At 40.6% G+C, this 23837-nt stretch overlaps 1 protein-coding gene across 2 annotated transcripts in view; it reads left to right on the forward strand.

The window, feature by feature from the left end:
* Positions 1-23837, forward strand: part of SGCD (sarcoglycan delta) — a 398371-nt gene that overhangs the window by 202231 nt on the left and 172303 nt on the right. The window contains exons 1-2 of one of the 2 annotated variants that reach the window (XM_083488522.1): positions 11376-11662; positions 23184-23369. In XM_083488522.1, the coding sequence (XP_083344648.1) occupies positions 23184-23369 (186 nt within the window). In that variant the 5' untranslated portion in view covers positions 11376-11662. Of the gene's footprint in view, positions 1-11375; positions 11663-23183; positions 23370-23837 lie in introns of those variants that run through there. The other variant, XM_083488523.1, reaches the window with a different exon arrangement.

Consider the following 23837-nt stretch of genomic DNA (forward strand, 5'->3'; position numbering starts at 1 on the left):
GGAGTCAGCTTCACCTGCTGAATAGGGGAGAAGGGGGAGTGACTCCACCTGCAGCAAGGACACAGAGGAGAGGGAACTGATAAGAACCAGCTGGCTTTAGCCTTCTTAAGCAGAGCTTCCAGCAGCAGTCAGATGCTGGTAACAATGCTTGTGGTTCCTGGCCCTCCCTTGCTGCTTCCTGCACATCTTGACCCTTAATCACTGAATTCCGTCACCCCAGACCATCTGACCTGACCCTAGGTTGGACCTGACTTTGGATGCTGACTCTGACTCCAGACAAGTAGACCTCATAGACGCTTCTGGTTGACAGACCTCCCACTCCACTGAGCTCTGCATGTGGTTGCTCAGCAATGAGACTACGACATCTACCACCGTATTGTAGAACAATCTGCTCCTGATGAATTTTGCCTGCTTCGGAGATCCTAAAAGGAAACAATTCTAGTTTGGGGAAAAAATCACCAGCTCTCTTAGCAACCTACAGTACTGCAAATGATAAACATATATGCAGCCACCAGGAAATGCATAGCGGTGCCAAAGGCAGGTTATATAAATTCAGGAGATTGTGATTTCTCTTAGCCATTAGTTAGAAATAAACTTTCAAGGAGAAGTACGCTGGTTAGCAATTGAAGAGGTGCTGGTCATGGCTTGAGAATGCCCAAATGAAGGAGCTTTGATTTGTCTGAGATAAGGCCTGGATTTACCTGTTCTGATGTTGGGCATGGAGAACAGGTAGGATTTTTGTATGAGCAAGCATTTCCTGTCACATCCTCATTCCATAGAAAAAGAGTGCTTCTATTTTAAGAATTCCCCACGTCTCTATTCAATGAACAAGAGCCTTGCATCATATTGATTCTGATATTCAACAGAACAGGCTTCATCTAATTCTCACCTTCTTGGTTCCATCCCTGCTTTTTTTTAACCACTGTTCATCTTGTTCCTTGAAAATAGGAACTAGTTAAATTACTACAACATGCTCTATGTGGAACTGCTCTTGAAGAACGTTCAGAAATTGCAGCTGCTGAAAATGTGACAAGCAGGCTAGTTTCTGGTGTACATGTTTCTAAGCCGTATTATACCAGTCTTGTATCTATTGAGCTGGCTTCCCATTTTTTTTGGGGGGGGGGGCAATTCAAGGTACTAGTTCTTACCAAAGCTGCCCTACATCATTCCCTTCCATATAAGCCAGCCTGTAGGTTGAGTTCTTCTTCTAAGGTCCTGTTGCATATCCCACATCCTACAGTGGTTTGGTTTTGGTGAATGGCACCCAGGTTATGGAATTCCCTCCGCAGGGAAGTTAGACTGGAGCCATCACTTACAATTTTTAGGGTTGGCTTTCATTATTTGTCTACTATATGTTAATAAACAGCCATTAAATAGAAATCGGGCAGATTATTTGTACTTGGATGTTCATCTAATGAGTAATATAGGCTTAGACTCCTGCTAACAAGCTGGAAATAATGCCAAGACATTGGCAATAGCAAAATATTTTGTCATCATGGAAACTTCGTTCACAGCACATTCTCAAATTCAAGCACATTGTAATTTTGCACACTTCAAATCAAAGCACTTCTGTAATTTCTAAATCTGTGACTATTCAGAGCAGCTTTGTGATTGAAATATTTGTAACGAATCTATAGATTGTAATACCGTCTAACACTTATTGACACAGATCAGCAAAGCCATGTGCCTGATTTCTTCAGGTTGTCATTGCAACCAGATCATATCAACACCATACATTTAAAGCACATAGCATCCTCCATAGACTTCTAGGAACAATAGTTTGTTAAGGGTGCTGGAAATTGCAGCTCTGTGAGGGGTAAGCTATGATTCCCAGGCTTCTTTGGGGGAAGTTATGTGCTTTAAATGTGTTGGGTTTTGTTGTATCAGAATTCAAATTTGCTTAAAAAATTATGTCAGGGCAAATACTGACACATATATTACTCAGCTCAAATACTTGGGGCATATCTTTGTGCATGGTGAAGGTGATCAACCCAGGAGCAGTGTGAAAAGAACACTGGAAAACAGGATAGAAGAACTAGCATTATAAACAACTAACATAATATTTGCCGCATCTGAATGCCCCCTAAGTGCCAGAACTATATGGTACGCTAATCATCTGTTGGGAGAACTTCGTCTGCTTCCCCGGGTTTCTGATCACATGAAGATCAGTGTTAGAATTCTCTTCATAGCTCATGATGGCATGAGAAGTGGCCAACTATAAGCATGTGATGCTCAACTAACATGTGGTTAAGGGTCATCTGCATTCACCGCAAGATTTCTACTTGCTGTATGTATCCTGTGGATGCATGTCCTTCTCTAGAATCCTTTTTATGACTTTCCTTATATTATTCCTGTGGTCTTCTCCATTTCCAGTTTCACTGTGGTCTACCCTTATTAATGGTCGGCTGGCTGTAGTACAGTTCTGTTATTGTTTCTTCACTTGGTCTGTGTCATATTTTATACATTTACTGAGATATTTCTGATTGCAGACACCGAACAGGTATAAAAATAGCACATTTGTTGTAATGTGGATCATTAAAATTCATAGGCTGTACCGAGACCTGGTTCCTGTGCTTTCTGGACAGGCCTGTTAACCTTTGAAAGATTTGCAGAGGCATTTCTACAATGGAATAATAAAAAATAGGCAAGTGAAAAGAGGCTACGGGGCAAGAATAGCTGGAGAAGGTACATGTGTGTCAGACAATGGACCTGTAAGAAGTTTGTTAGAAAATATTCGGAATTCCCCCCCCCCCACACACACACATTCCATTTCTCCTTCCTTCTAAAGGCCACTGGTGCCTGCATTATTTCTGTGAGGAAGTAGAACATTTTGCACTTCTTTGTGAAACTGCAATGCTATAACCTCTCTGAGTCTTCAATGGAGCAGCATTTTTGAAGTTATTGTAGTCCCGTGATATATTTGTTCAGGCCATGAATAGCCAGAACTGTAGCTGAGCAAGAATTCTTGTTCAGTGCTTGTTGAATGTGAGAGCTGCTTCTTCCAAATGGTGGTTTAATTCGTCATTCATAATAGGTTTCTGTGAAATTCTTGAGCTCTGACCTTTAGAGTGGTCGTATACTGCAACAGGCACCTCCTTCCAATTTGACCACATATGGCAAATCTAAGCTTTGTTTATTTATCAGAATTGTACTCAGGATAGCTGTTGGTTTATATCCATGGTGTAGAATGGCACAGGCCTTTTATGGGTTTACGTTTGCATAGGGAATCGGTAACTTACAGAATTGAGTCAATTTCACCACTACAAGGCAGAGTCAAGCTGTTATGCTTCTAAACACTAGGATCACGAGAAGACACAGACTGATTTGGTAGCTTTTCTAAGCAAGAAAGGGGGCAGAATGTTAACATAAGAATGTAAAGACATTGGATCAGGCCAGCAGCCCGTCCAGCATTCTGTTCTATCAGTGGCTAGCCAGATGCCTGTGGGAAACCCGCAAGAAGGATCTGAGCACAAGAGCATTTTTCCTTCTGGTGGTGAGTGTCATGTAGTACAGCTTTAAACCCACCTGGACCAGATTCTGTAGAATGTCTGTCTGTCTGTCTGTCTGTCTCTCTCTCTTTCTCTCTCTCTCTCTCTTTCTTTCTCTCTCTCTCTCTCTCTCTCTCTCTCTCACACACACACACACACCTTGTCAGTAGCAAGTTCAGTAATGCCTCCTTCCTTCCTTCCCTTAGCATTGCAATGGAAGGTTAGTGTCTAAGTGCTACCAATTATATTTCTCAGTAATATCTCCCTTGGTTAAACGGGGTCACACCACATATTTATAAATTCTTGTTAGACAAATATGTGAGAGGTTCTGAACTCCTCAAATCAGTGCAGAAGGGGGACTTAAATAGATATGAAGGATTGGGATAAGAGCAGGACGAGACCAACATTGGAAGGGTCCCCTTTTACAGAAGTTGTTGGGATTGTGTGGTTTAGTGCAATTCTGTTGACAATAGGTGTTTACCTTGATACCAGATATCTAACTAATAGACAATTAGTGCTATAAATCATCTCTCCAAATCTACTCTGATTCAAAATCCATTGACAAGCCCTGGTCTGTATAGGAGATGGGAGCCAGGGTAGGTAGATTAACTAGTCTGATTTGCTGTTTGACACAGTTGCTGAAAGGTTTTACCATAGAGCTCTGATTTAAGATATCTGGACAAATTCTTCTTAGAAGCACATACTCTACCTGTGTGCGTGTTTTGGTGCTCGCAAAATACATACTTTTAACATCTGTAAAATTATTGGTATCTGCCCTCTCTTATATAGCAGAACCTCTCACCACTCAGGTGAAAGATACACTGTGTGATAATGTCTTATTCAGTGCTGAATGCAGGTGCCTTTTGGGGGTGCTGTACACTAAGGTTATCAGATTTTTTTCAATGAATCTGGGGACACTTTTCAACTTCAATGGATTTTGTATGGGGAATGATTTGTAAATCTGGGGACTGTCCCCAGGAAGCGGGGACATCTAGTAACCTTACTGTACACCCAACATCATCTCCATGTCGTCTCTGTCCCACACTGTCTGCAAATCTAAAGCGCCTTCTGCTGGAACATTTATAACCTGCTTTGTACCAAGAATGCACTGCCATCATGTGTACACAGAGAGCGCTTTCCTAGGTCACCACCTATTGAGGCAGATCTACTGACATTGCAGGGATGTGCCACTGTCTCCCACCATGTTTAACTTATCTATGGATGAAATAAGTAGAATAGGAAGCAGCAGAGTAACTTAGCCACCTCTATATACCTGTACTTGATATATATTCTCTGTATATCAGTATATCAACTCATTAGTTTCCAGTCCCTTGGACTACAAAAAATTAAAAAGGAAAGAAAGTTCTGTTTAAACACTAACTGCAGAGGGGCGAAGAAAGAGCATAAAGAACACAGCTGCACACTAGTTTGAAAATATGAAAACCTGTGTGTAGAAACAACACAGGTAGTAGCTGCCACTTTAGATGATGTTATTGTGCAAAGGTGTTTACAATTGCAGACCGCTATGTGCAAAAGTGCAATGTGAAAAAACAAGCCACCTTTTGGTGTACATATGCAAAAAGTCCTATGTTCAACCCCTATCATCTTCAGGTTGGGCTAGCAAAGACTGTCTGAAACCATGGACTCAGTGAACACAATGCTGTGTTAGGTGGACCATAGGCAACTTCCTATGTTCTTGAATTGTACACTCCGGCCAATTGGAGTTTGTGAAGGGAAGACTACAAAAATGAAAACATCTTGCACAATATAGGTACAATACAGTATAGGTACAATACAAATCTAAGGTTGCATTTGCTTCCTGGATAAGACGGACAGTGCTGAGGTCATGTCTGCTCTGATTGAATGGATACTGAATAAAAATTGTGGTTTCCATGGCAGTTTCTGAAGATGTAAACATCACCCTCCCTCAGTTCCTTAACATAGCATTTATTATCCCCAGTGCTGTTAGCCCATAGACACAGAGCTTTTCTGGCTAGCCTGTTTGGTTACATACTGTACTACAAGGATCTTGCTAATGAGCTTATTAAAATTGTTTTGTGATACGCTGCACATGGGCTCAGTTCAGACATGTCAGTTTATGTACCCAGTGTTTTAAAACAAAAATAACACGTCAGCAGTTGACACATGTTACGCTTTGTATCCTAAACAGAGTTAAACATGATGATGATGACAAGAAATGAATGGGCATGCGGTTCATAACAGCCAGGTTTGAGTTGACCAACAACCGTGCCATCATTATTATTATTTTGATAAATCACATTTCTGTGTTGATAAGATCACAGTAAAACAGCAAGGAAGCTCAACCTTTTGCTCCAACTGAACATCATTTCAGGCTGAGGTGGCAATTTTCCTTCATCAGGGCAGTATATTAGGATGAAGAGCAGCAGCATGCAACTTGCATTGTCAGTGAACAAAAGCGAGAGTTGCTCAGATAAGGGTAACAAATGTGGACACATTAAGATTTAATGGAGAATTCATTACTGACCTTGCCAAGGGAATATCAGCTCACACATCTGCATAATATGCAAGCATATCCTCGGCACATTTTATTTTTGTGGGTTTAAGGCAGACCCCGTTTGGAATAAAAACCTGGAGGAAGCCATTCATACCACAAATCATGTTTCTCCCCCCTCCCACCCCTTTCTCATTAAACACCTGCCATATTGCATATGATTTTCTTTCAGAATGGTAATGCGGCCTCAAAAATTACAGCCCAGGTAGTTTAAAAGTCATTCAAGGTAGTTAACATTAAGTTTGCCTGAGAAATGAAAAGGAGCAATTTTTATTTTACCTAATCATAAGCTCTGTTAGCCTGGAAGTCTTGAATTATTTCTGAGAAGAGCCTGCAAATGATAGAAGCCATCCGGCTAATTAGTTGGGTAAGGGCTGAGATTGGCAGGGGTGGAGTACATTTGGCTGGAAGGTCAGTTTGCAGCTCAGATTCTGGGGCAAATTCTACAGCACAGTGTAGATAAAATGTGATCTTTGTAGATAACTTATTCATGAGTAGAATTTACTCCTTGAGGTACAAGATTGACATAAGGTAAAGGTAAAGGTACCCCTGCCCGTACGGGCCAGTCATGTCCGACTCTAGGGTTGCGGGGTCATCTCGCTCTAGAGGCCGTGAGCCGGCGCCGTCCGAGGACACTTCCGGGTCACATGGCCAGCGTGACGAAGCTGCAGCTGGTGAGCCAGCACCAGCGCAGCACACGGAAATGCCTTTACCTTCCCGCTATAAAGCGGTACCTATTTATCTACTTGCACTTAAGAGTGCTTTCGAACTTCTAGGTGGGCAGGAGCTGAGACCGAACGACGGGAGCTCACCCCACCGCGGGGATTCGAACCGCCGACCATACTATCGGCAAGTCCTAGGCACTGAGGTTTTACCCACAATCTTGAGGTACAAGATTGACATAGATCATTCTTAATGTTACTCGTCACCACAAGAAGTGGCAAAGGGCAAGGAGGCACTGTATCTTCACTGCAATAAACAAGCCAGTTGTCTAACTCCTCCTTATACTGGCATGGTGGGGTCTTCTGTTTTCTTTTAAAAACTCACAGAAGAAATATGAAAGTGGGGAAAACAATTTCTATTTAGCTGTTTATCATAAACTTTAACCTTCAGAGACCCTCTGGTTAAGATTCTCTGATTCTGTATTGCTGTTCAGTCAATATCAAACACAATTCCCTCTCATATAAACAAACATATACACAACAATAAAAGCAAAACTAATTTCAGAGTAGTGGTATCTGCTGAACCATTATACTGTACTCCCTATACTGGCATGCCAGCTTGAATCAATTACTGCAGGATTATTTAAACACTCCATACAGGTATATGTAGAAATAGAAATATACTTGGAGTTAAACTTATTAGTTGAAACAATCTTCTCTTGCCTTTTTATTGTAAAACACACCAATGCACACGTAAAAATATAACCATTTTTGTGCAAGATTAACAATTTATTTTCCATTTTTTTCTAGAACCAATTACAATATCAGTTAGAAATAATAAAGGTATTTCTGGAATTTAGCTTGAATGGGAAGTTACCTATTTTGCAATATATTCTGCTTTATTGTAAACCTGAGTAAGACCAAATGGTTCACAGTCAATATGCCTTCTGAAACCTGAAGGCAACTGATGGTGTTTAGCAGGTTACACATGAACTAAGAAACCATGAACTTGGGTAAACCATGAACTTAAATGACTTAACAGAATATAAACACAGGGAATTTCTGGCTGTATCTGAAAACTTATGGGAAAATTGTCAACATATATATTATCCTGGCTCAGCAAGATAGCTTAAAGTTAAAATGAACATCTTACCACAAATATTGTTTCTGTTCATCAATATTGCACTTGGACGTGACTGCACAATACTGTATAGCTGGCAGAGTTAATGATGAAAATAATCCATGGCCCAAAGAATCCATCAAGGGTAGGTAATAAAGTACTTCATACCACTCCCACCCCTTTAAAAATAGCAAAGATGGTTTAAAGGTAAAGGTACCCCTGATCATTAGGTTCAGTCGTGAACGACTCTGGAGTTGTGGCGCTCATCTCGCTCTATAGGCTGAGGGAGCTGGCGTTTGTCCACAGACAGCTTCCTGGTCATGTGGCCAGCATGACTAAGGCACTTCTGGCAAACCAGAGCAGCGCACGGAAATGCCACCCCCCCTTAAAAAATAGCAAAGGTAGTTTAGGAGTACCCAATATTGTAAATGCTCTAAGATTAACCTTTATAAAGGATTAGTGTTGACTAGATAAAGTGCTCATAGCAAAGAAGAGCATACTAGGAGAAATTTATCCAACTTGTTATGATTCAAACCACCAAGTCTAATACACAAAAATACAACCACCACCACACATTATTTACAGAGTGTGAGCCTGACACAGTTTTAGCTCATTGACACTCAGTATTTGAATGGTTATTAAGTTTCTTCTCAGTTGCTTTTACTGCACTGTAATATCCTTGGTTTTCTGAAGGGCACCTTCTGTTTCTGCTTCTGCTTCTGCATGATAGACAAGTTGGTCTAAGACTCAGTTCACCCAGATATTCTTTCAGATTTCTCCCCATCTGTGCTTGCTTTTTTCCTCATTGCAAACACTTTGAAAATATTTCTTGGTCCCTTTTGGATTATTCAGATGACCAGTCCATCAGCAAATATGTGCAGAGTGTCTCTACATGGGGAAGCATTCAAACATGAGATCCTTCACATTGACATTGAAATGCTCTTCATGCTCAGAAGGATGTACTTGGCAAGCCAATTTATTTCTGTAGTAAGGAGACTCTCCATGTAGACTCATCCTGCTGCAGAGATAGTGTACCATAACTGTTCGTTCCATGCTTCACACACACACACACACACACACACACACACACACACACACACTCTTTCTCTCAATTTTTTTTTGCTATCAGTCAGTTCCTGCAACTGAAAATATATCTGGCTGCATTTCATCATTATATCTTGCTTTCCTCGTACATAACATGTTTGATTTGGTTTCATTTTATGTTACTGGCTTGGCTCTTGTACAAAAGATTCAGTTTAAATAGGGTGACAGGATAAGCAGTGTCTGTACTGAATGTTTGGGTGTGGTGGATGAATCACTTTTAGCATTGATGGTTAAATTCATATTCTCCCTTGCAATCACATGATGTTTAGAAGGTCAGAATTAAAATAGTATCTGAATATAGAAAGACAGCAAGAGGAAAAAGTAGAAGAGAAGAAAGTGACAGTGTACAATGAGATGACTGGATTGAGAAAAATCAAGCTGGATAGAGGGCAGGCCATCAGACCCGACACTAGGAAATGCAGTTAGTAATGATTGAAGCACATATAAGCAAAGGAAGGGATCAAAAAGACTATAAGTCCAGGAAGGACAGGATAAAAGACTGGGGAGGAGCCATAGCCCAGAGGTAGAACATATATGTAGCTTTCAAAAGGTTTAGGGTTTAATCCTTGGTGTCTCCAGATACAGCTGGAAGTCTGAAATTTTAAAAAATCATGAAAATCTAAGAAGGCCCTTGTTTCAGACCCATCTAATCCTGAATTTTGCTCTGGAATTGGCCAACCAGAAACCTATGGGAAGTCCCTGTGCAGGGCATAACTCAACAGCACTCTGTCTGCTTGAGTTTGCCTAATCCCTTTAAACCCTTTTCATGTTAGTGGAAGCCTTTACTATACAGTTGTACCTCCACTAACCCAGACTCCGCTAACCCAGAAATATTACCTCAGGTTAAGAACTTTGCTTCAGGATGAGAACAGAAATCGTGCTCTGGCTGCGCGGCAGCAGCAGGAGGCCCCATTAGCTAAAGTCGTGCTTCAGGTTAAGAACAGTTTCAGGTTAAGAACGGACCTCCGGAACGAATTAAGTTCTTAACCCGAGGTACCACTGTAGTTTGTGTGTTCTGTGAAGAAGTTGTGTCCTGAACCTTTTAAAATCCAAGCTTTGTTGGATGATTTTTGGTTTATTATGAGAGATGGAGGAAAAAATCCCTATCCATTTTCTCCACACTATGCACAATCATATAAACTAATGAAGACATGGAACAATATATGACAGTGACAGGCAGAAGTAGAAGGGTAGACTTAAAAAAATAATCAAATGGTAGGAAAAGAGGTTAAGCTGCTTTAATATGAAAGAGTGCAAAATAAACTAAAGTTGAACAGAATTGTCCTCCCACCTCTAGTTTAAAGAAGACTTTACTCTCCAGCTTCCTGTAAGCACAATGAATATGGAGATGTTTTGCACGAGCCCATTGAACCAAAATACTAGGCTACACACTCATACGTAGCATGCATGCTCTTAAGAACAACAACTTGTGGTTTAAGAGCTCATGAAGCTATAGGGGCAACTTCAATTTAACATTTTCTAATAACTCTTTTGGGGAAGCGTGAAAGGACGTATTTAGGAGTAAAAAGAAAATGGATTGACCAAAATAAAAATGACCTATTTGAGATTGATTTCCTCTAACTTTTTTTTTTAAAACAAACATTATTTCCTGTAAAGGATTTCCTTTCTGTATGGTTACCTTGACAACTCTGCTGCTCCTCCCTCCCTCCTCCCCCACCCCCGCCCCCCAAATTGGTGGCACTTAATTGATTGTAGAGGAGGTAAGAAGGGGGCAGACAGAACTCTGATTCTGTTGGTTTGATTGTTACTTGTTATCCCCCTGCACAAACACATGTCAATTTCGTGACATCTTAAGCAGCGAAAGCTATTTGGCATCATAATCCATGATATCAGCTGGAAATGAAAAGTATCAAGAACTGGGACTCATTCTGACAAACAGGACAATCTCTCTCTCTCTCTCTCTCTCTCTCTCTCTCACACACACACACACACACACACACACGTAGGATTTTGTGTGTGTATGTTTGAGGGACTGTCAGGGCAAAAAAGAGCGAGAGAGCTCAGACATAATTGTAGTATTTTTAGCATCTGCAGCTTACAGCCGTGCATGTCAATATTAGAATACAGCAGCAATGTGCTGAGCAGAGCCTAGAGATTCTAAAAATACGCCTTCCCTTTTCGCAACTGAAATTAAAATGAGGCAGCAGCATAGGTAAAGGGAGGCTGGCACTGAATAGAAATCCGAATTCCTTTCCTTACTAGGTTTCGTGAGATTGAGAAAGTTGCCTTAATTTTATCTTGGGATCTTTGATACACAGGCGGCAAAGGCAATAAAACTCCGTTCGCCGAAGCCAAAATATTACCAGTGTCCATAGTTGCTGCAGAAATGATTTGCATTATAGTTCCAAATGCGAAACATTTTGAGCTCCAGCGCTTATTGCAGAGGAGTGATTGTATGTGGGGAAGCGGGCTCTTTAATGCAAAACACATGTGTTTTCAATTGATATCTGGAGCCAGACCAGTAGCTGTAACTTGGCCTGACAAAGCCTTATTGAAGTAAAAGACAGAGTGTGGTTTCAAAGCAGTTAGAGAAAGAACGGGAATGCTGTTCAGGAAATTCTTCAGGCATGGGCAGGGACTTGGCCACAGTTCTGCTGTTGGAAAATCTGACAGGGACAGCTTCTAAACGCAGGGTAGGCCTCGTGCAGCTCTGAAGGCAACACTGCATCTTTCCCCCACACCCCTGCTAGAGTCCCTGGATTCAGCAGTTTCCTCTGACTTCTGAAAGAGAGAGGTAAGAAGCTATTGTTCTTTCTCCAGGCTAGGCATTTCTGTTCCTTTGTTCTGATGTAGAAGGGACTATTTGTACTCAGTTCATTGATTAAAGGCAAGGAGGAGAAGTTGGAAATCTGCCAGGCTGTTTGCAAAACAACAACAAAATAATAATAATTAGGGTTTGCCGCCTTCCTAACTTTTTTCTTAAGTTTTGATCTTACAGGGAAAACTGCTTTGGTCTTTTTCTCTCTCCCTTATACAGGCATTTGCCAACTTATTCCTCCCCTTGTGGAAATGCCACTTGTTAAATATATCTTAAGGCTGAATAACTACAAACTTGATGAAGTTCCATAGCACGGTTTAATATATAGTTTGTCATTATTGTAGTAAATGCAGATGTAATATATGCATATATAGGAGGCATATAGGAGACTGAGGCTATTGCTGAGTAGTTTCGAAGCAGTTTGACTAAATAGCTTGGTGTACACATTTGTAAGACATAAGGGCATTGTCTTGGTGTTATAGTTATTGTGTTTATTTCTCTGCATTTTGCCCAAACGGGAATACTAGGAAACACATTGGGATATGCAGTTTTTCTGTGAGTATCTTGAAGGATAAGTGTTTGTTTTTTTAAAAAAAGTAACATACTTCGGTTCCACTTTCCACTTCAGTCCTGATGAAGTTTCTTTTTCAAATAAATCATGAAACATTTAAGGAAGGAGAGAGACTACCAAATGTATGTCTTATTGCCGTTTGTTTTAATGTACAGTGCCTTTCCTCAGCAGTGACCAATGAACCTTACCTGGCATGTTTGTGTGTGATTTGAAAGTAACTGCACAGCAGGTTTTTTGATGCATGAAAAAGTCAGAGGTACGTGGCGTGGGTCCTTGTATCGCCAGGCAGCATTTATCCCTTTTTTATTTGCCTTACCTCAGCCAGACTAGTACACAAAAGTTTATTTTGTATGGATGTGTGAAAGATCTCCCCTCACCTTGTCCTGGGTGTTTCTTGTTCTTTTAAATGGAAGGACATTAAAAATAAAAAAGTGAGTTAACTGAGCTATGCTCTGGAGAGAAAATCCAAATGTGTTGCTTTAGTTGGCAGCAGTAAGGTCAGGGGATACAAACTGAAGCCTGCTGCTTCTCTCTGTACCCCGCGCAGATATTAATACTCTCTATCATGATGAATGCACAAAATGATAGCCCAGTACAGAGCTAGGGTAGAGGTTCCATGGAGGATCAAGTACAAAACAGACTGAGATAGAATGATAAAGATTTTGCTACCTACATGAGTTAGAGCAATAGAGAAGAATACTTAAGTTGCTGTCAGGAAACTGGAAAAGGAGGCAATAATCTGTCTGAATAAGAATCAAGGTTGGCAGCTGGGTAAACTTGGTGGGTTTAGTCATGAGGCAAAGGTAGTTGTCTGTAAAATCAGACTACAATGTACATAAAAAAGGGGCATGGGCTGACTAGGTTGGCAGAAGCCAAGTCAGGTAACAAAAGCATTTTTTGGCACCTGCTAGAAACATTCTTGTTTAGACAAGCCTACCCTGATGCTTAGAAAGTTGAGGTAGTTTTAATCTGTTTTAGTATTTTAACTTTTGTGTGTTTTGAAGTAGGGTTGTAAATTGTTCTTCGTTTTTTATTGCTTTATCTTTTCGTAAACCTCTTTGAGGTTTTTTGTTTGTTTGTTTTTACAATCAAGCAGTGTATCAACTTTATGAAAATAAATACAAAGAAGGACCAAGCAGGTCACTAGCAGAATATGTAGAATTGAGTGTTTCCTAGTACAGTCGACGCTCGGATTGTAAATGTGATCCGTGCATGTTTGAAACCTGCAGCGTTCGCAACCCGCGTCTGCGCACGCGTGGGTTGCGATTCGGTGCTTCTGCTCATGCGCAAAGCGCGATTTAGTTGCATGTGCGACCGCCGAAACCCAGAAGTAACCCGTTCCAGTACTTCCGGGTTTCGGCGGTCCGCAACCCAAAAAAAAATGCAACCTGAAGTGGCTGTAACCCGAGGTATGACTGTAGAACATTTTTTCAAGAATCTCAGGCTATGGTGGGAGCTAAACAAAGCCCAAACAATACTTAGTTGCTCAGGTAACAGGTAGCAGGATGTTCTAAGGTGGCTCAAATGTAGCGTTTGCACTGCTGTATACATTCATGGTATTGTACAAAAGAGTGGGAAAGAAACAGTTCATGGGAACGGTACAACAACCTAATTCACCCCCATCCCAGAGAGCAGTAATCCAATGCATGTGCGGACTTTATGCCCTGTCACATATCCTGACTAACCTAGCATGCAAGCATGTTGTGATGCAGAGGACGGCCTCCATGTAAGATGTGGAAGGAGATAATCTTTTAGACCAGGCGCGGGGAAACTTTGGCCAAGAAAAACACTTCAGTTTTCAAAGTAGCGCAGTCTCTAGATTCTTAGCTTCCTTTTGAGAAGTTGAACTGTTGAGAAATATGTCAAGATGTAAACTCTTAACATTTTCCCTGTTCTACTTTGAAGAGATTATGGATAACAGTAATACCTTCATTTTTTTTCTGTCTAGCAATGCTCTTTAGGCCTCTTGTCTCTATAACGCTTCGTGATGCAATAACCACCACTATTCCTTATCCTTTAGAAAAGGGGCCAGGGGAAGAGAAGAAAAACATGCACCAGTTAAAACGCACACGGAGTGTGCCATCAGTGTAGATCTTTGCCCATGTTCTTATATATTTGGATCAGACCACTAAATCAATTTCCCTGTGCTCCTTGCAGTTATATTTTATCTTGTTTAGAGCAGAGTTGCTTTCGTTCTTGTTTGCTCTGTGCCAATATAACTTGTGTGTGTTGCAGATTATTTGCCTAAATTGGGCATAGCATTTTCTTCTGTACTTTGGATTAGAATTGAGAGCAGGAGGAGATAAGGAAATATTATCCTGGATACACACAGATTGTTTAGAACTGAAATAGTTTGAAATTAGGACTGGTTGGTTGTGATTTTACTATTTGCATTGGAGAACTGGAAAAGCAATTGTTTAGTTTAAAAAGCAAGTTATTGTGTATTGTATAAGAATTATATTTATGCTCTGAAATCAGAGAAAATCTTATGGCATAGCCCTTGTGTATTTTTCTCCTTACCTTCATCAAAGAACGCTAGTGAGGTGAAAAGAGTGCAAGAATCACACTCTCCAGCTGGTGCTTCATCCATTGAGAACCAGGATATAATTGCTGAAACTTCTGTGATTATGCACAGGCCACAAGGGTTATGTCCCATGATGCAGCGGAGAGCTCAGTGCCAGTAAAGGGAGCAGGAAGAAAATATTCCATGATCCTTTGGGTCTTACTATAGTGCTCCTCACTACCCCCAGCTGTTGAAATGAGATGATGAAGTCATAGCCAGCAAGTTTCTAGTCCCCAAACAGCTTTATTTCCCAATCGCTCAGACATGCTGAAGAAGCTGGCCACCTCCAGCTTTTATGTATTAGTTGCTAATGCATTGTTATGAGTTCTTTTGGAGGAGGGCTCTGTCTGAATGCTATCCTGTGCCCCTTCCAAACCTGTGATTCTGTCGGAAAGTGGGAACCTGTAAGAGGTAACCAGCCAAACCAGTTTGTTTGTTAAGGTCATGACTTTGCTTAGCTAGTTAACTACTGTGATTTACAAGCCAAATAGGTAACCATAGAAATAAATGGATGGGCCTTTCAGCACCTAGCTGGTAGGCAGAAGAACAATAGCCAGAGTTGTGTGGGTGAGCTGGAAGCAAGCTAGAAGCTGGAGAAATGGAGACATGTTTGCTCTGTGCTGAACTTTGGGTCTTCTCCAGAAACCAATGGAGAAGCGAGATCTGTTGGGGTGTTAATGCTGTGAGCCCTTCCATCATATGCTCAGGTTTTATATATGTGCAAATAAAACCATATATCCCAAAGACACCACAGTCTCTGTTGAGCCTCATTTCTGAGGAAACTGAACGCTGGAAAAGTGCTCTGAACCCCAGGAGTGTCTCCCCACTCAGAGATTGGGGTGATGTGTGACAGGATTATGAAAAGCAAACCAATTCACATTTGAGTCAAAACTGAGAATGTTTTTAATATAATACAATGACAACTAAGAGTGGGTTAAAAGAAGGAAGAGAAGTATACTATTGATAGGAGTATGGCAAGGAATCCTTTGGTTTCAGAACATGAGGAATAAAGCAACACTTCAGAAGCAGGCAGGTTTCAGTCACTTGCCATTTTCTCTAATTGCTTGCCACAGTTTCTGCACTTGTACCATTACTTCAAGGTGGAAGTTCATGATTAAACAGCCATATGGTATCAGCAAATTGTGGGTTGTCTTGAAACAGTGGCATGAGGCCCATGGCATTGAATCCCTACTGACCATATACTGTTAACAGTTTGGAAACTTCAAGACTCATACAACACTACTTAAAAGTTCAGCTATTTCTGAATACAGTCATACCTTCGTTCTCAAACACCTTGGTACTCGGACATTTTGGCTCCTGAACGCCAAAAAACCAGAAGTGAGTGTTCCGGTTTGCGAACGTTTTTCGGAAGCTGAATGCCCAACGCGGCTTCCACAGCTTCCAATTGAGTGCAAGAAGCTCCTGCAGCCAATCGGAAGCCACGCCTTGGTTTTCAAAGGGTTCCGGGAGTTGAACAGACTATTGGAATGGATTAAGTTTGACAAGCAAGGAACAACTATATAGACACCAGATTAATGACTGGCACTTCTGATTAGGTTATGTCTGATCAGTATTGGGAAAATCTTCGCTTGTTTCCAGTTTGTTTTATATCTGAATCAAAGGTCCTGGTTTTGACCTATAAAATACTATATAGATTAGGAGAAGTATCTAAAGGGTGAGCTATAAATACGGCTTTTCTTTGCAATTATTGTTAGAGGACCAATTGCAGATCACCTCTGCTTTTGGAGATTAGGCTGGTAATGAGAGAGAGAGAAGGCCTTATCTGTGATGGTACCCCAGTTGTGGAATACTCTCCGAAGTGACAACCGTATGACAACTGCTCAGTTAACCATTAGCCACCATTTCAAGACAACTTTATTCTCTAAGTTTCATGGTTGAAGTGCCTTTACGTCTCACTTCTCTCTTCTGCTAAGCAGTGTGTGTGTGTTAGACAGCTTTATTGCATAGCAACAAGGGCCTGCTCAGCTGTAGATGTCTAGTAAAAACATAACTGAACGAGTTCCATATATGTGGTTTTGATTTGGTTGATGAAAGTTGAGGTATTATAGATCTCCACTGAGTGTTGTAGATATTTCTTCCACTCAGCTTAAAGGGCTGTCCCTCCTTCTATATATCACAGCCCCATGAAAATTAATGACTGCCCTTATTTCCACACATCACCCTTCCAGAGAACAGAATGGATGTCATTTGTTTCAGATGTCACAGCTCTAATGTACCCTTTACTTTTGAGATGTTGCTCTGATAACTTTGCTCCCATCACACTGTTGCAATGGGATGAATTCATTATTTCCTGGCATTCAGCATGTTCCATCAACTCAGGGAACCATATCAGCATGTATCTAACAGGCCGCAAAGTGGGTGAAATGCACTCACCCAGGAGCTCACTTGATGGCCTTAGGTAAGTTTTAGCCTTCCACTGGGCATGGTTAATATGGGGCTCATAGATATAGATCACAGGGGCTTATGGATGTAAGCTATATGGAGTACTTTAGGCATTGAGGCAAATCGCACCTTAATTCTAATTCTATTATTTCTTGGAGATGACCTGTGAGCATCAGTGTTTAACAAACCTTGACAACTCAACTTGCTCAAGGTTGCTCAAGAAACTCATAGGCAAGTCTGTCTGTGCTGAATATTGCACGACCCCCTAAAACAAACTGTTGAAAACATTCAGTCCAGAGAATGACAAGCAAAACCCTTTTACATTCTACTCTCTGTTTTTTTTCTTTAAAATATTTATTAAAGATTTTAAACATTAAGTTCACATATAACACCCTCACCCAAATACAACACACAAAAAACAACAGAGAAAAACAACAAAGGTAACATATAATAACAAACACACCACAAAATCAAATGTCCAACATCCATCTTTTCTTAAGCTTTTGGACTTCCTCACATCTCCCATTTCTGCGTTCCCAGTTATAGAATTATAAACAGCAATTTACCACCTTGTTTCAACACTTATTTTGTAGTTTTCAAATATTATGTCCCCGACTTTAAGCATTGTTATCAAATAGTTAAATACTTAATTTAGACATAATGTTATTCCAAAGTTTATCTTATTTCTCAGATCTTACTTATTCTCATGTTTCTTTCAACTAAGTTGCTGGTGCCATGTTGTTTTCAGTCCTGCATCTTTCTTAACACTCATACAGTTTACAATGTTTTTGTAAATAGTCCTTGAACTTTTTCCAGTCCTCTTCCACTGCCTCTTCTCCCAGGTCTCGGATTCTGCCAGTCATTTCTGCCAATTCCATGTAGTCTATCTGTTGCGTCTGCCATTCTTCCACGGTGGGCAAATCTTGGGTCTTCCAATATTTTGCGATAAGTATTCTTGCTGCTGTTGTTGCATACATAAAAAAAGTTTGATCCTTCTTTAACACCCTCTGACCAACAATACCCAAAAGGAAGGCCTCTGGTTTCTTAGAGAAGGTATACTTAAATACCTTTTTCAATTCATTATATATTATTTCCCAGAAAGCCTTAACCCTAGGGCAGGTCCACCAGAGGTGAAAGAATGTTCCTTCAGTTTCCTTACATTTCCAACATTTGTTATCAGGCAAGTGATATATTTTTGCAAGCTTGACTGGGGTCATGTACCACCTATATATCATTTTCATAACATTTTCTTTCAAGGCATTACATGCCGTGAACTTCACCCCGGTGGTCCATAACCTTTCCCAGTCAGCAAACATAATATTGTACCCAATATCCTGTGCCCATTTTATCATAGCTGATTTAACCGTTTCATCTTGTGTATTCCATTTTAACAGCAAGTTGTACATTTTTGAAAGTACCTTAGTCTTAGGTTCTAACAGTTCTGTTTCTAGTTTCGATTTTTCCACCTGGAATCCTATCTTTTTATCCGAATTGAAAACCTCCTTAATCTGAGCATAATGTAGTCAACCTCGCACTTTATCCTTTAATTTCTCCAAACTCTGCAATCTCCAAGTATCTCCATCTTTTTCTAGTATTTCCCAATATTTCGGCCATTTGGCCTCCATATTGAGTCTTTTCCGGGCCTTAGCTTCCATTGGTGACAACCACCTTGGGGTTTTGTTTTCTAGTAAGTCTTTGTATTTTGTCCAGACATTAAACACTGCTTTCCTGACAATATGGTTCTTAAAAGCCTTATGAATTTTAACCTTGTCGTACCACAAATATGCATGCCATCCAAAAGCATTGTTGAATCCTTCCAAATCCAAAACATCAGTGTTCTCAAGAAGCAGCCAATCTTTCAGCCAGCAGAAAGCTGCTGACTCATAATACAACCTTAAGTCTGGCAGGGCAAACACCCCTCTTTCTTTAGCATCAGTTAATATTTTAAACTTTATTCTGGGCTTTTTGCCCTGCCAGACAAACTTAGAGATATCTCTCTGCCACTTCCTGAAACACTCCACCTTGTCAACAATCTGTAAGGTCTGAAACAAAAACAGCATTTTTGGCAATACATTCATCTTTATAGCAGCAATTCGCCCCAACAAGGAAAGTTTCAATCTTGACCAACTTTCTAGATCCTTTTTGATTTCTGACCAACATTTTTCATAATTATCCTTAAATAGATTCAGATTCCTGGCTGTCATGTTCACCCCTAGGTATCTCACCTTTTTAACCACATTTAAATCTGTCTCTTTCTGAAACCTTTCTGATTCTGAAGGTGTCAATTTTTTTTCCAATACCTTAATTTTTTGCTTGTTTAGTTTAAATCCCGCCACCCGACCAAACTCATGAATCAATTCTAAAACTCTTTTCGTGCTAGATTCTGGCTCCTGTAATGTCAAAACCAGGTCATCTGCAAAATCTTTAAGTTTATACTGTTTAGCTCCGACCTGAATTCCTTCAACCAACCGGTCCCCTCTAATCATATTCAAGAGCACCTCCAGGACTGAAATAAATAACAAAGGGGAAATAGGGCAACCTTGTCGTGTTCCTTTTTCAATCTTAAACTCTTCTGTCACCACATTGTTAACTATCAATTTAGCTTTTTGTTCTGAATAGATTGCATCTATGCCATTTTCAAACCCCCGTCCCACTCCCATCCCTTCAAGGTTTTTCTTCATAAACTTCCATGAGATGTTGTCAAAGGCCTTCTCCGCGTCTATAAAGATTAAGACTGCTTTTGTATTAATATTTGTTTGTAAAAGTTCCAGAATGTCAATAATATTCCTTGTGTTAGCAAATAAATGTCTTCCTGGGAGAAAGCCTGCCTGATCTTTATGAATCACTTCATTTAAAACTCTTTTAAATCTATTTGCCAAAATATCTGCAAAAATTTTGTAATCTACATTTAAGAGAGAGATGGGACAGTAGTTCTTAAGTTGTGTCTTTTCAGTTTCCAGTTTGGGTATCAAAGTGATGAACGCTTCTTTCCACGATTCAGGTGCCTTCTTCCCCTCCATAATCTCATTGCAAACCTCTAGTAATGGTTGTATGAGGTAATCTTTCAGTGTCTTATAATACTTGGAGGTGAGCCCATCTGGCCCTGGAGATTTGCCCAATTGCATATTCTGAATGGCACCTTCAATCTCTTGTTGTGTTATTTTGTAATTCAGGATTGTCCTGTTTTCTTGAGACAATTTTGGTAGTCCATTCCTTCTCAAAAATTGGTCTATCTCAGTCTCTATATACCTTGGGTGTATAATTGTTTGAAGTATCTCTGGAAGCTTTGCGCAGTGGCAGTATCGTAGACAATGAGGTTAATCCGAGGTGCAATTATTGCTAATTGATACATTCTACTCTCTGGAAGGGAAACGACATGAGATGAGCCCACTCTGTAAAAGTAAAGACCAAAATCTTGTTTACTCAGCTAATTTTAAGATTATTAATTTGCCTGATATTTCTTCAGTAAAAAAAACAACAGTTTAAATGTGCATACATTTGAATATTTAAAATGCTTTAAAGATACACTTAAGGGTAGTAATCTAGATAATTGCTATGAAATAAGGACTTCTGAAAAGCTAAAATCCATTTCTTAGTTGCAGTGGCAGTCAACTGGTGGTCCACTACCATATATGATTGATTGATTGATTGATTGATTGGTTGGTTGGTTGGTTGATTTTTGTGCTCCTCACTCCCTTCTGCAGTGTCTCAAGTGATAGGAATGGGAAAATTCTAGCAACCATCTGATGAATGGAATCTGCCCCTTCCAAATATTACATGCTCAAAAGAAGTACTATTGTCAAGTGTATGGAAAGAGGCAAAAATGTTACTTGGCTGTTCTATACAAAACGTGTGAAAGAAGCAATGATGTTTTCCCCTGATTGTCCACAATTTCCTCTCCCACTGCAGTCCCCACTTTGCCACATCCAAAGCATTTCCTGAGAACTCCTTTATGCTCAGGAGATAATGTGTTGGAAGGCTTAGGGCAGGCTTCCTCAAACTCAGCCCTCCAGATGTTTTTGGCCTACAACTCCCATGATCCCTAGCTAGCAGGACCAGTGGTCAGGGATGATGGGAATCAGCGGCGTAGCGTGAGTTGTCAGCACCCGGGGCAACGCAAGTAATTTGCGCCCCCTAACCCGGGGCAAGGCAAGTAATTTGCGCCCCCCCAACCCCTAACCTGCGAGTTGCCGCGCAAACAACGCTGCTTGCCTGGAGGAGGATGGAGGCAGAAGCAGCCGCCGCCTGTGGCTGGGCCGAGGGGATGGCGGCGGCGGCAGGGTGCAGAGGCTGCTCCTCCTGCGAGCAGTGAGCGGAGCGCAGCCACAGCGATGGCGGGGGCGCGCGCGTTAGGGCGCAAGGCTGGCGGTGGCGGCGGGGAGCCCGGCGGAGGAAGGAACTTGTCCCTTCCCTCTGGACTCGTGCCCCCCCCAGATGTTGCGCCCGGTGCGGTCGGCACCCCTGGCACCCCCCACGCTATGCCACTGATGGGAATTGTAGTCTCAAAACATCTGGGGGGTTAAGTATGAGGAAGTCTGCCTTAGGGGCTGCAGTTGGGAGAAGAGAGCAGGGAATTCCTTTGGATACAACCCATGGTATACTACTTACATATATATAAGCAAGCGAACACTTCAAACTCATAGTAGCAAATATGCATTACTGGCTAATTTTATATGCCTTTCAAATAAGAAAAGGGTTTTTTTGCCATTTGTAGTGCAGCCAGATTACTCAAAGATAACCAAATCAAGAAATCAACATTTCCCAGTGCTTTAGGTTTCTTATCTGGCATTAGACCATCTAATTGCAAAGCATACTTCAAACAAGTCATCATGCAGGGATTTTAAACACCTTAGTTTCATCCTTCTTACCTATTTCTATAAGAAATGGCTATTGAAGAAGAAGTTGTGTGGAATTGTTTTAACCAATCAGAAGGGTTTTGTGCAGCACTTGTTTTGTTCAGCAAACATTCCTATCTGCTATTTTAAAAAGTATTAAGCAGTGATAATAAACAAGCAGGCAGTTGAACATTCATATAGATTCAAGTGAACTATGATATGCAAGTAATAGCATTCTCTCTCTTTCAGACTCTGAAGCAGCCTTTCTCAACCTTGGGTCCCCAGATGTTTTTTGCCTACAGCTCCCATCATCCCTGACCACTGGTCCTGTGAGCTAGGGATCATGGGAGTTGTAGGCCAAAAACACATTATGTAGGTTTTATACTATTTTCACTGTCTTGGCTTTCACCAAAGAATTATAATAATTGTACTCAATAAGGTACTGAGAATCCTATTAGAAATCTGTAGTTGGCCCATTCCCAATATCCCTGATATGTGGAAATAATATTAAATACTCTTTTAAAGAATTTTAACCACCATGTTTCTGCTGCTCAACAGTGTCGTCGCACCAAAAGAAGCATGGCAAACGCTCTCATTTAAGAACCAAGAATATGAGTGTGTATGAGTGGCTAGAGAAACATTGCGTACTAAGATTGCTTCAGGGAAAGAATCCCAAGTACCATTCCTCTGTGCCAGGAATAATTTTATTTGATATGATTTTTTTGTGTGAATTAAAGCCTCAGAGAAGTAATATTGCATCCTCAAAACAAAGTGCTGAACTCAACTCCTTTTGCAAAATGCATGCAAAATTTCCCCCTTAGGATTTTGAGGAGCCCTAGAGTGCCCGCCTTGCAAAAACCTGGAGCTGCTAAGAAATACATTTCAGATGAGGTTTTTTATGGGAAATTTCTCTGTGATTTGAAATGTATATAATATACCTGCATTATAATTAACTGTATATAAAATAAACTGAGGGATAATACAACAACAAACTAGAGAGAGACATTTTATCCAGCAGGTATTTTCAAAATCCTTTACAATGTATGAGCATAGTCTCCTAATTGTCTGTGTTTATCCTGCAGCTTAACTTATACCTTTTTATGTTTGGTTGTGTTTTCCCCCCAGATGCCTCAGGAACAGTACGCACACAGAAGCACCATGCAGAGCTCAGAAGGACCCCATGTATACAAAGTGGGGATTTATGGCTGGCGCAAGAGGTGCCTCTATTTCTTTGTGCTACTCCTAATGATTTTAATTCTGGTGAACCTTGCTATGACCATCTGGATTCTCAAGGTTATGAACTTCACAATTGTAAGTAGAGGATGCTACATTTGAAGTGTATTTTGCTTTATGTTAGCACATACAGCTTCAGTGCTGTAAGGTTTTGGGGTCCCAAGTACACACATGAGTCCACCATATCAGAATAATCGAACGTTGGAGGAAAATGTAGAAAGCGTAGCTGTTTCAGTTTCCAAAGATCTGCATATTACTTTTTCAAAAACTGAAAAACCTAGTTGCCAGCATAGGGAAAGTTACTGTTATCTATCTTCCTCTGACCATATAGAAACAATCTTAAAATCTGCCCATATGCCAAGGCTTATTGCAGAGAAGAAACTTGGTATAAATAACTTTCCTTTCTAACAGGTATTGGTTTTTCCAGGCAAACATGACCTGAAAGGTGCATGAAACAAGTTTTACTTTTGTTCTTAAAAGGAAGTATGATACTGTATGCAGTGGAAGAGAATGGAGTGTGTTGTCATTCAGCTTTAAATACAAACT

This window comes from Podarcis liolepis, assembly GCF_965112155.1.
Source record: "Podarcis liolepis genome assembly, chromosome: 2".
Classification (NCBI taxonomy): Eukaryota; Metazoa; Chordata; class Lepidosauria; order Squamata; family Lacertidae; genus Podarcis; species Podarcis liolepis.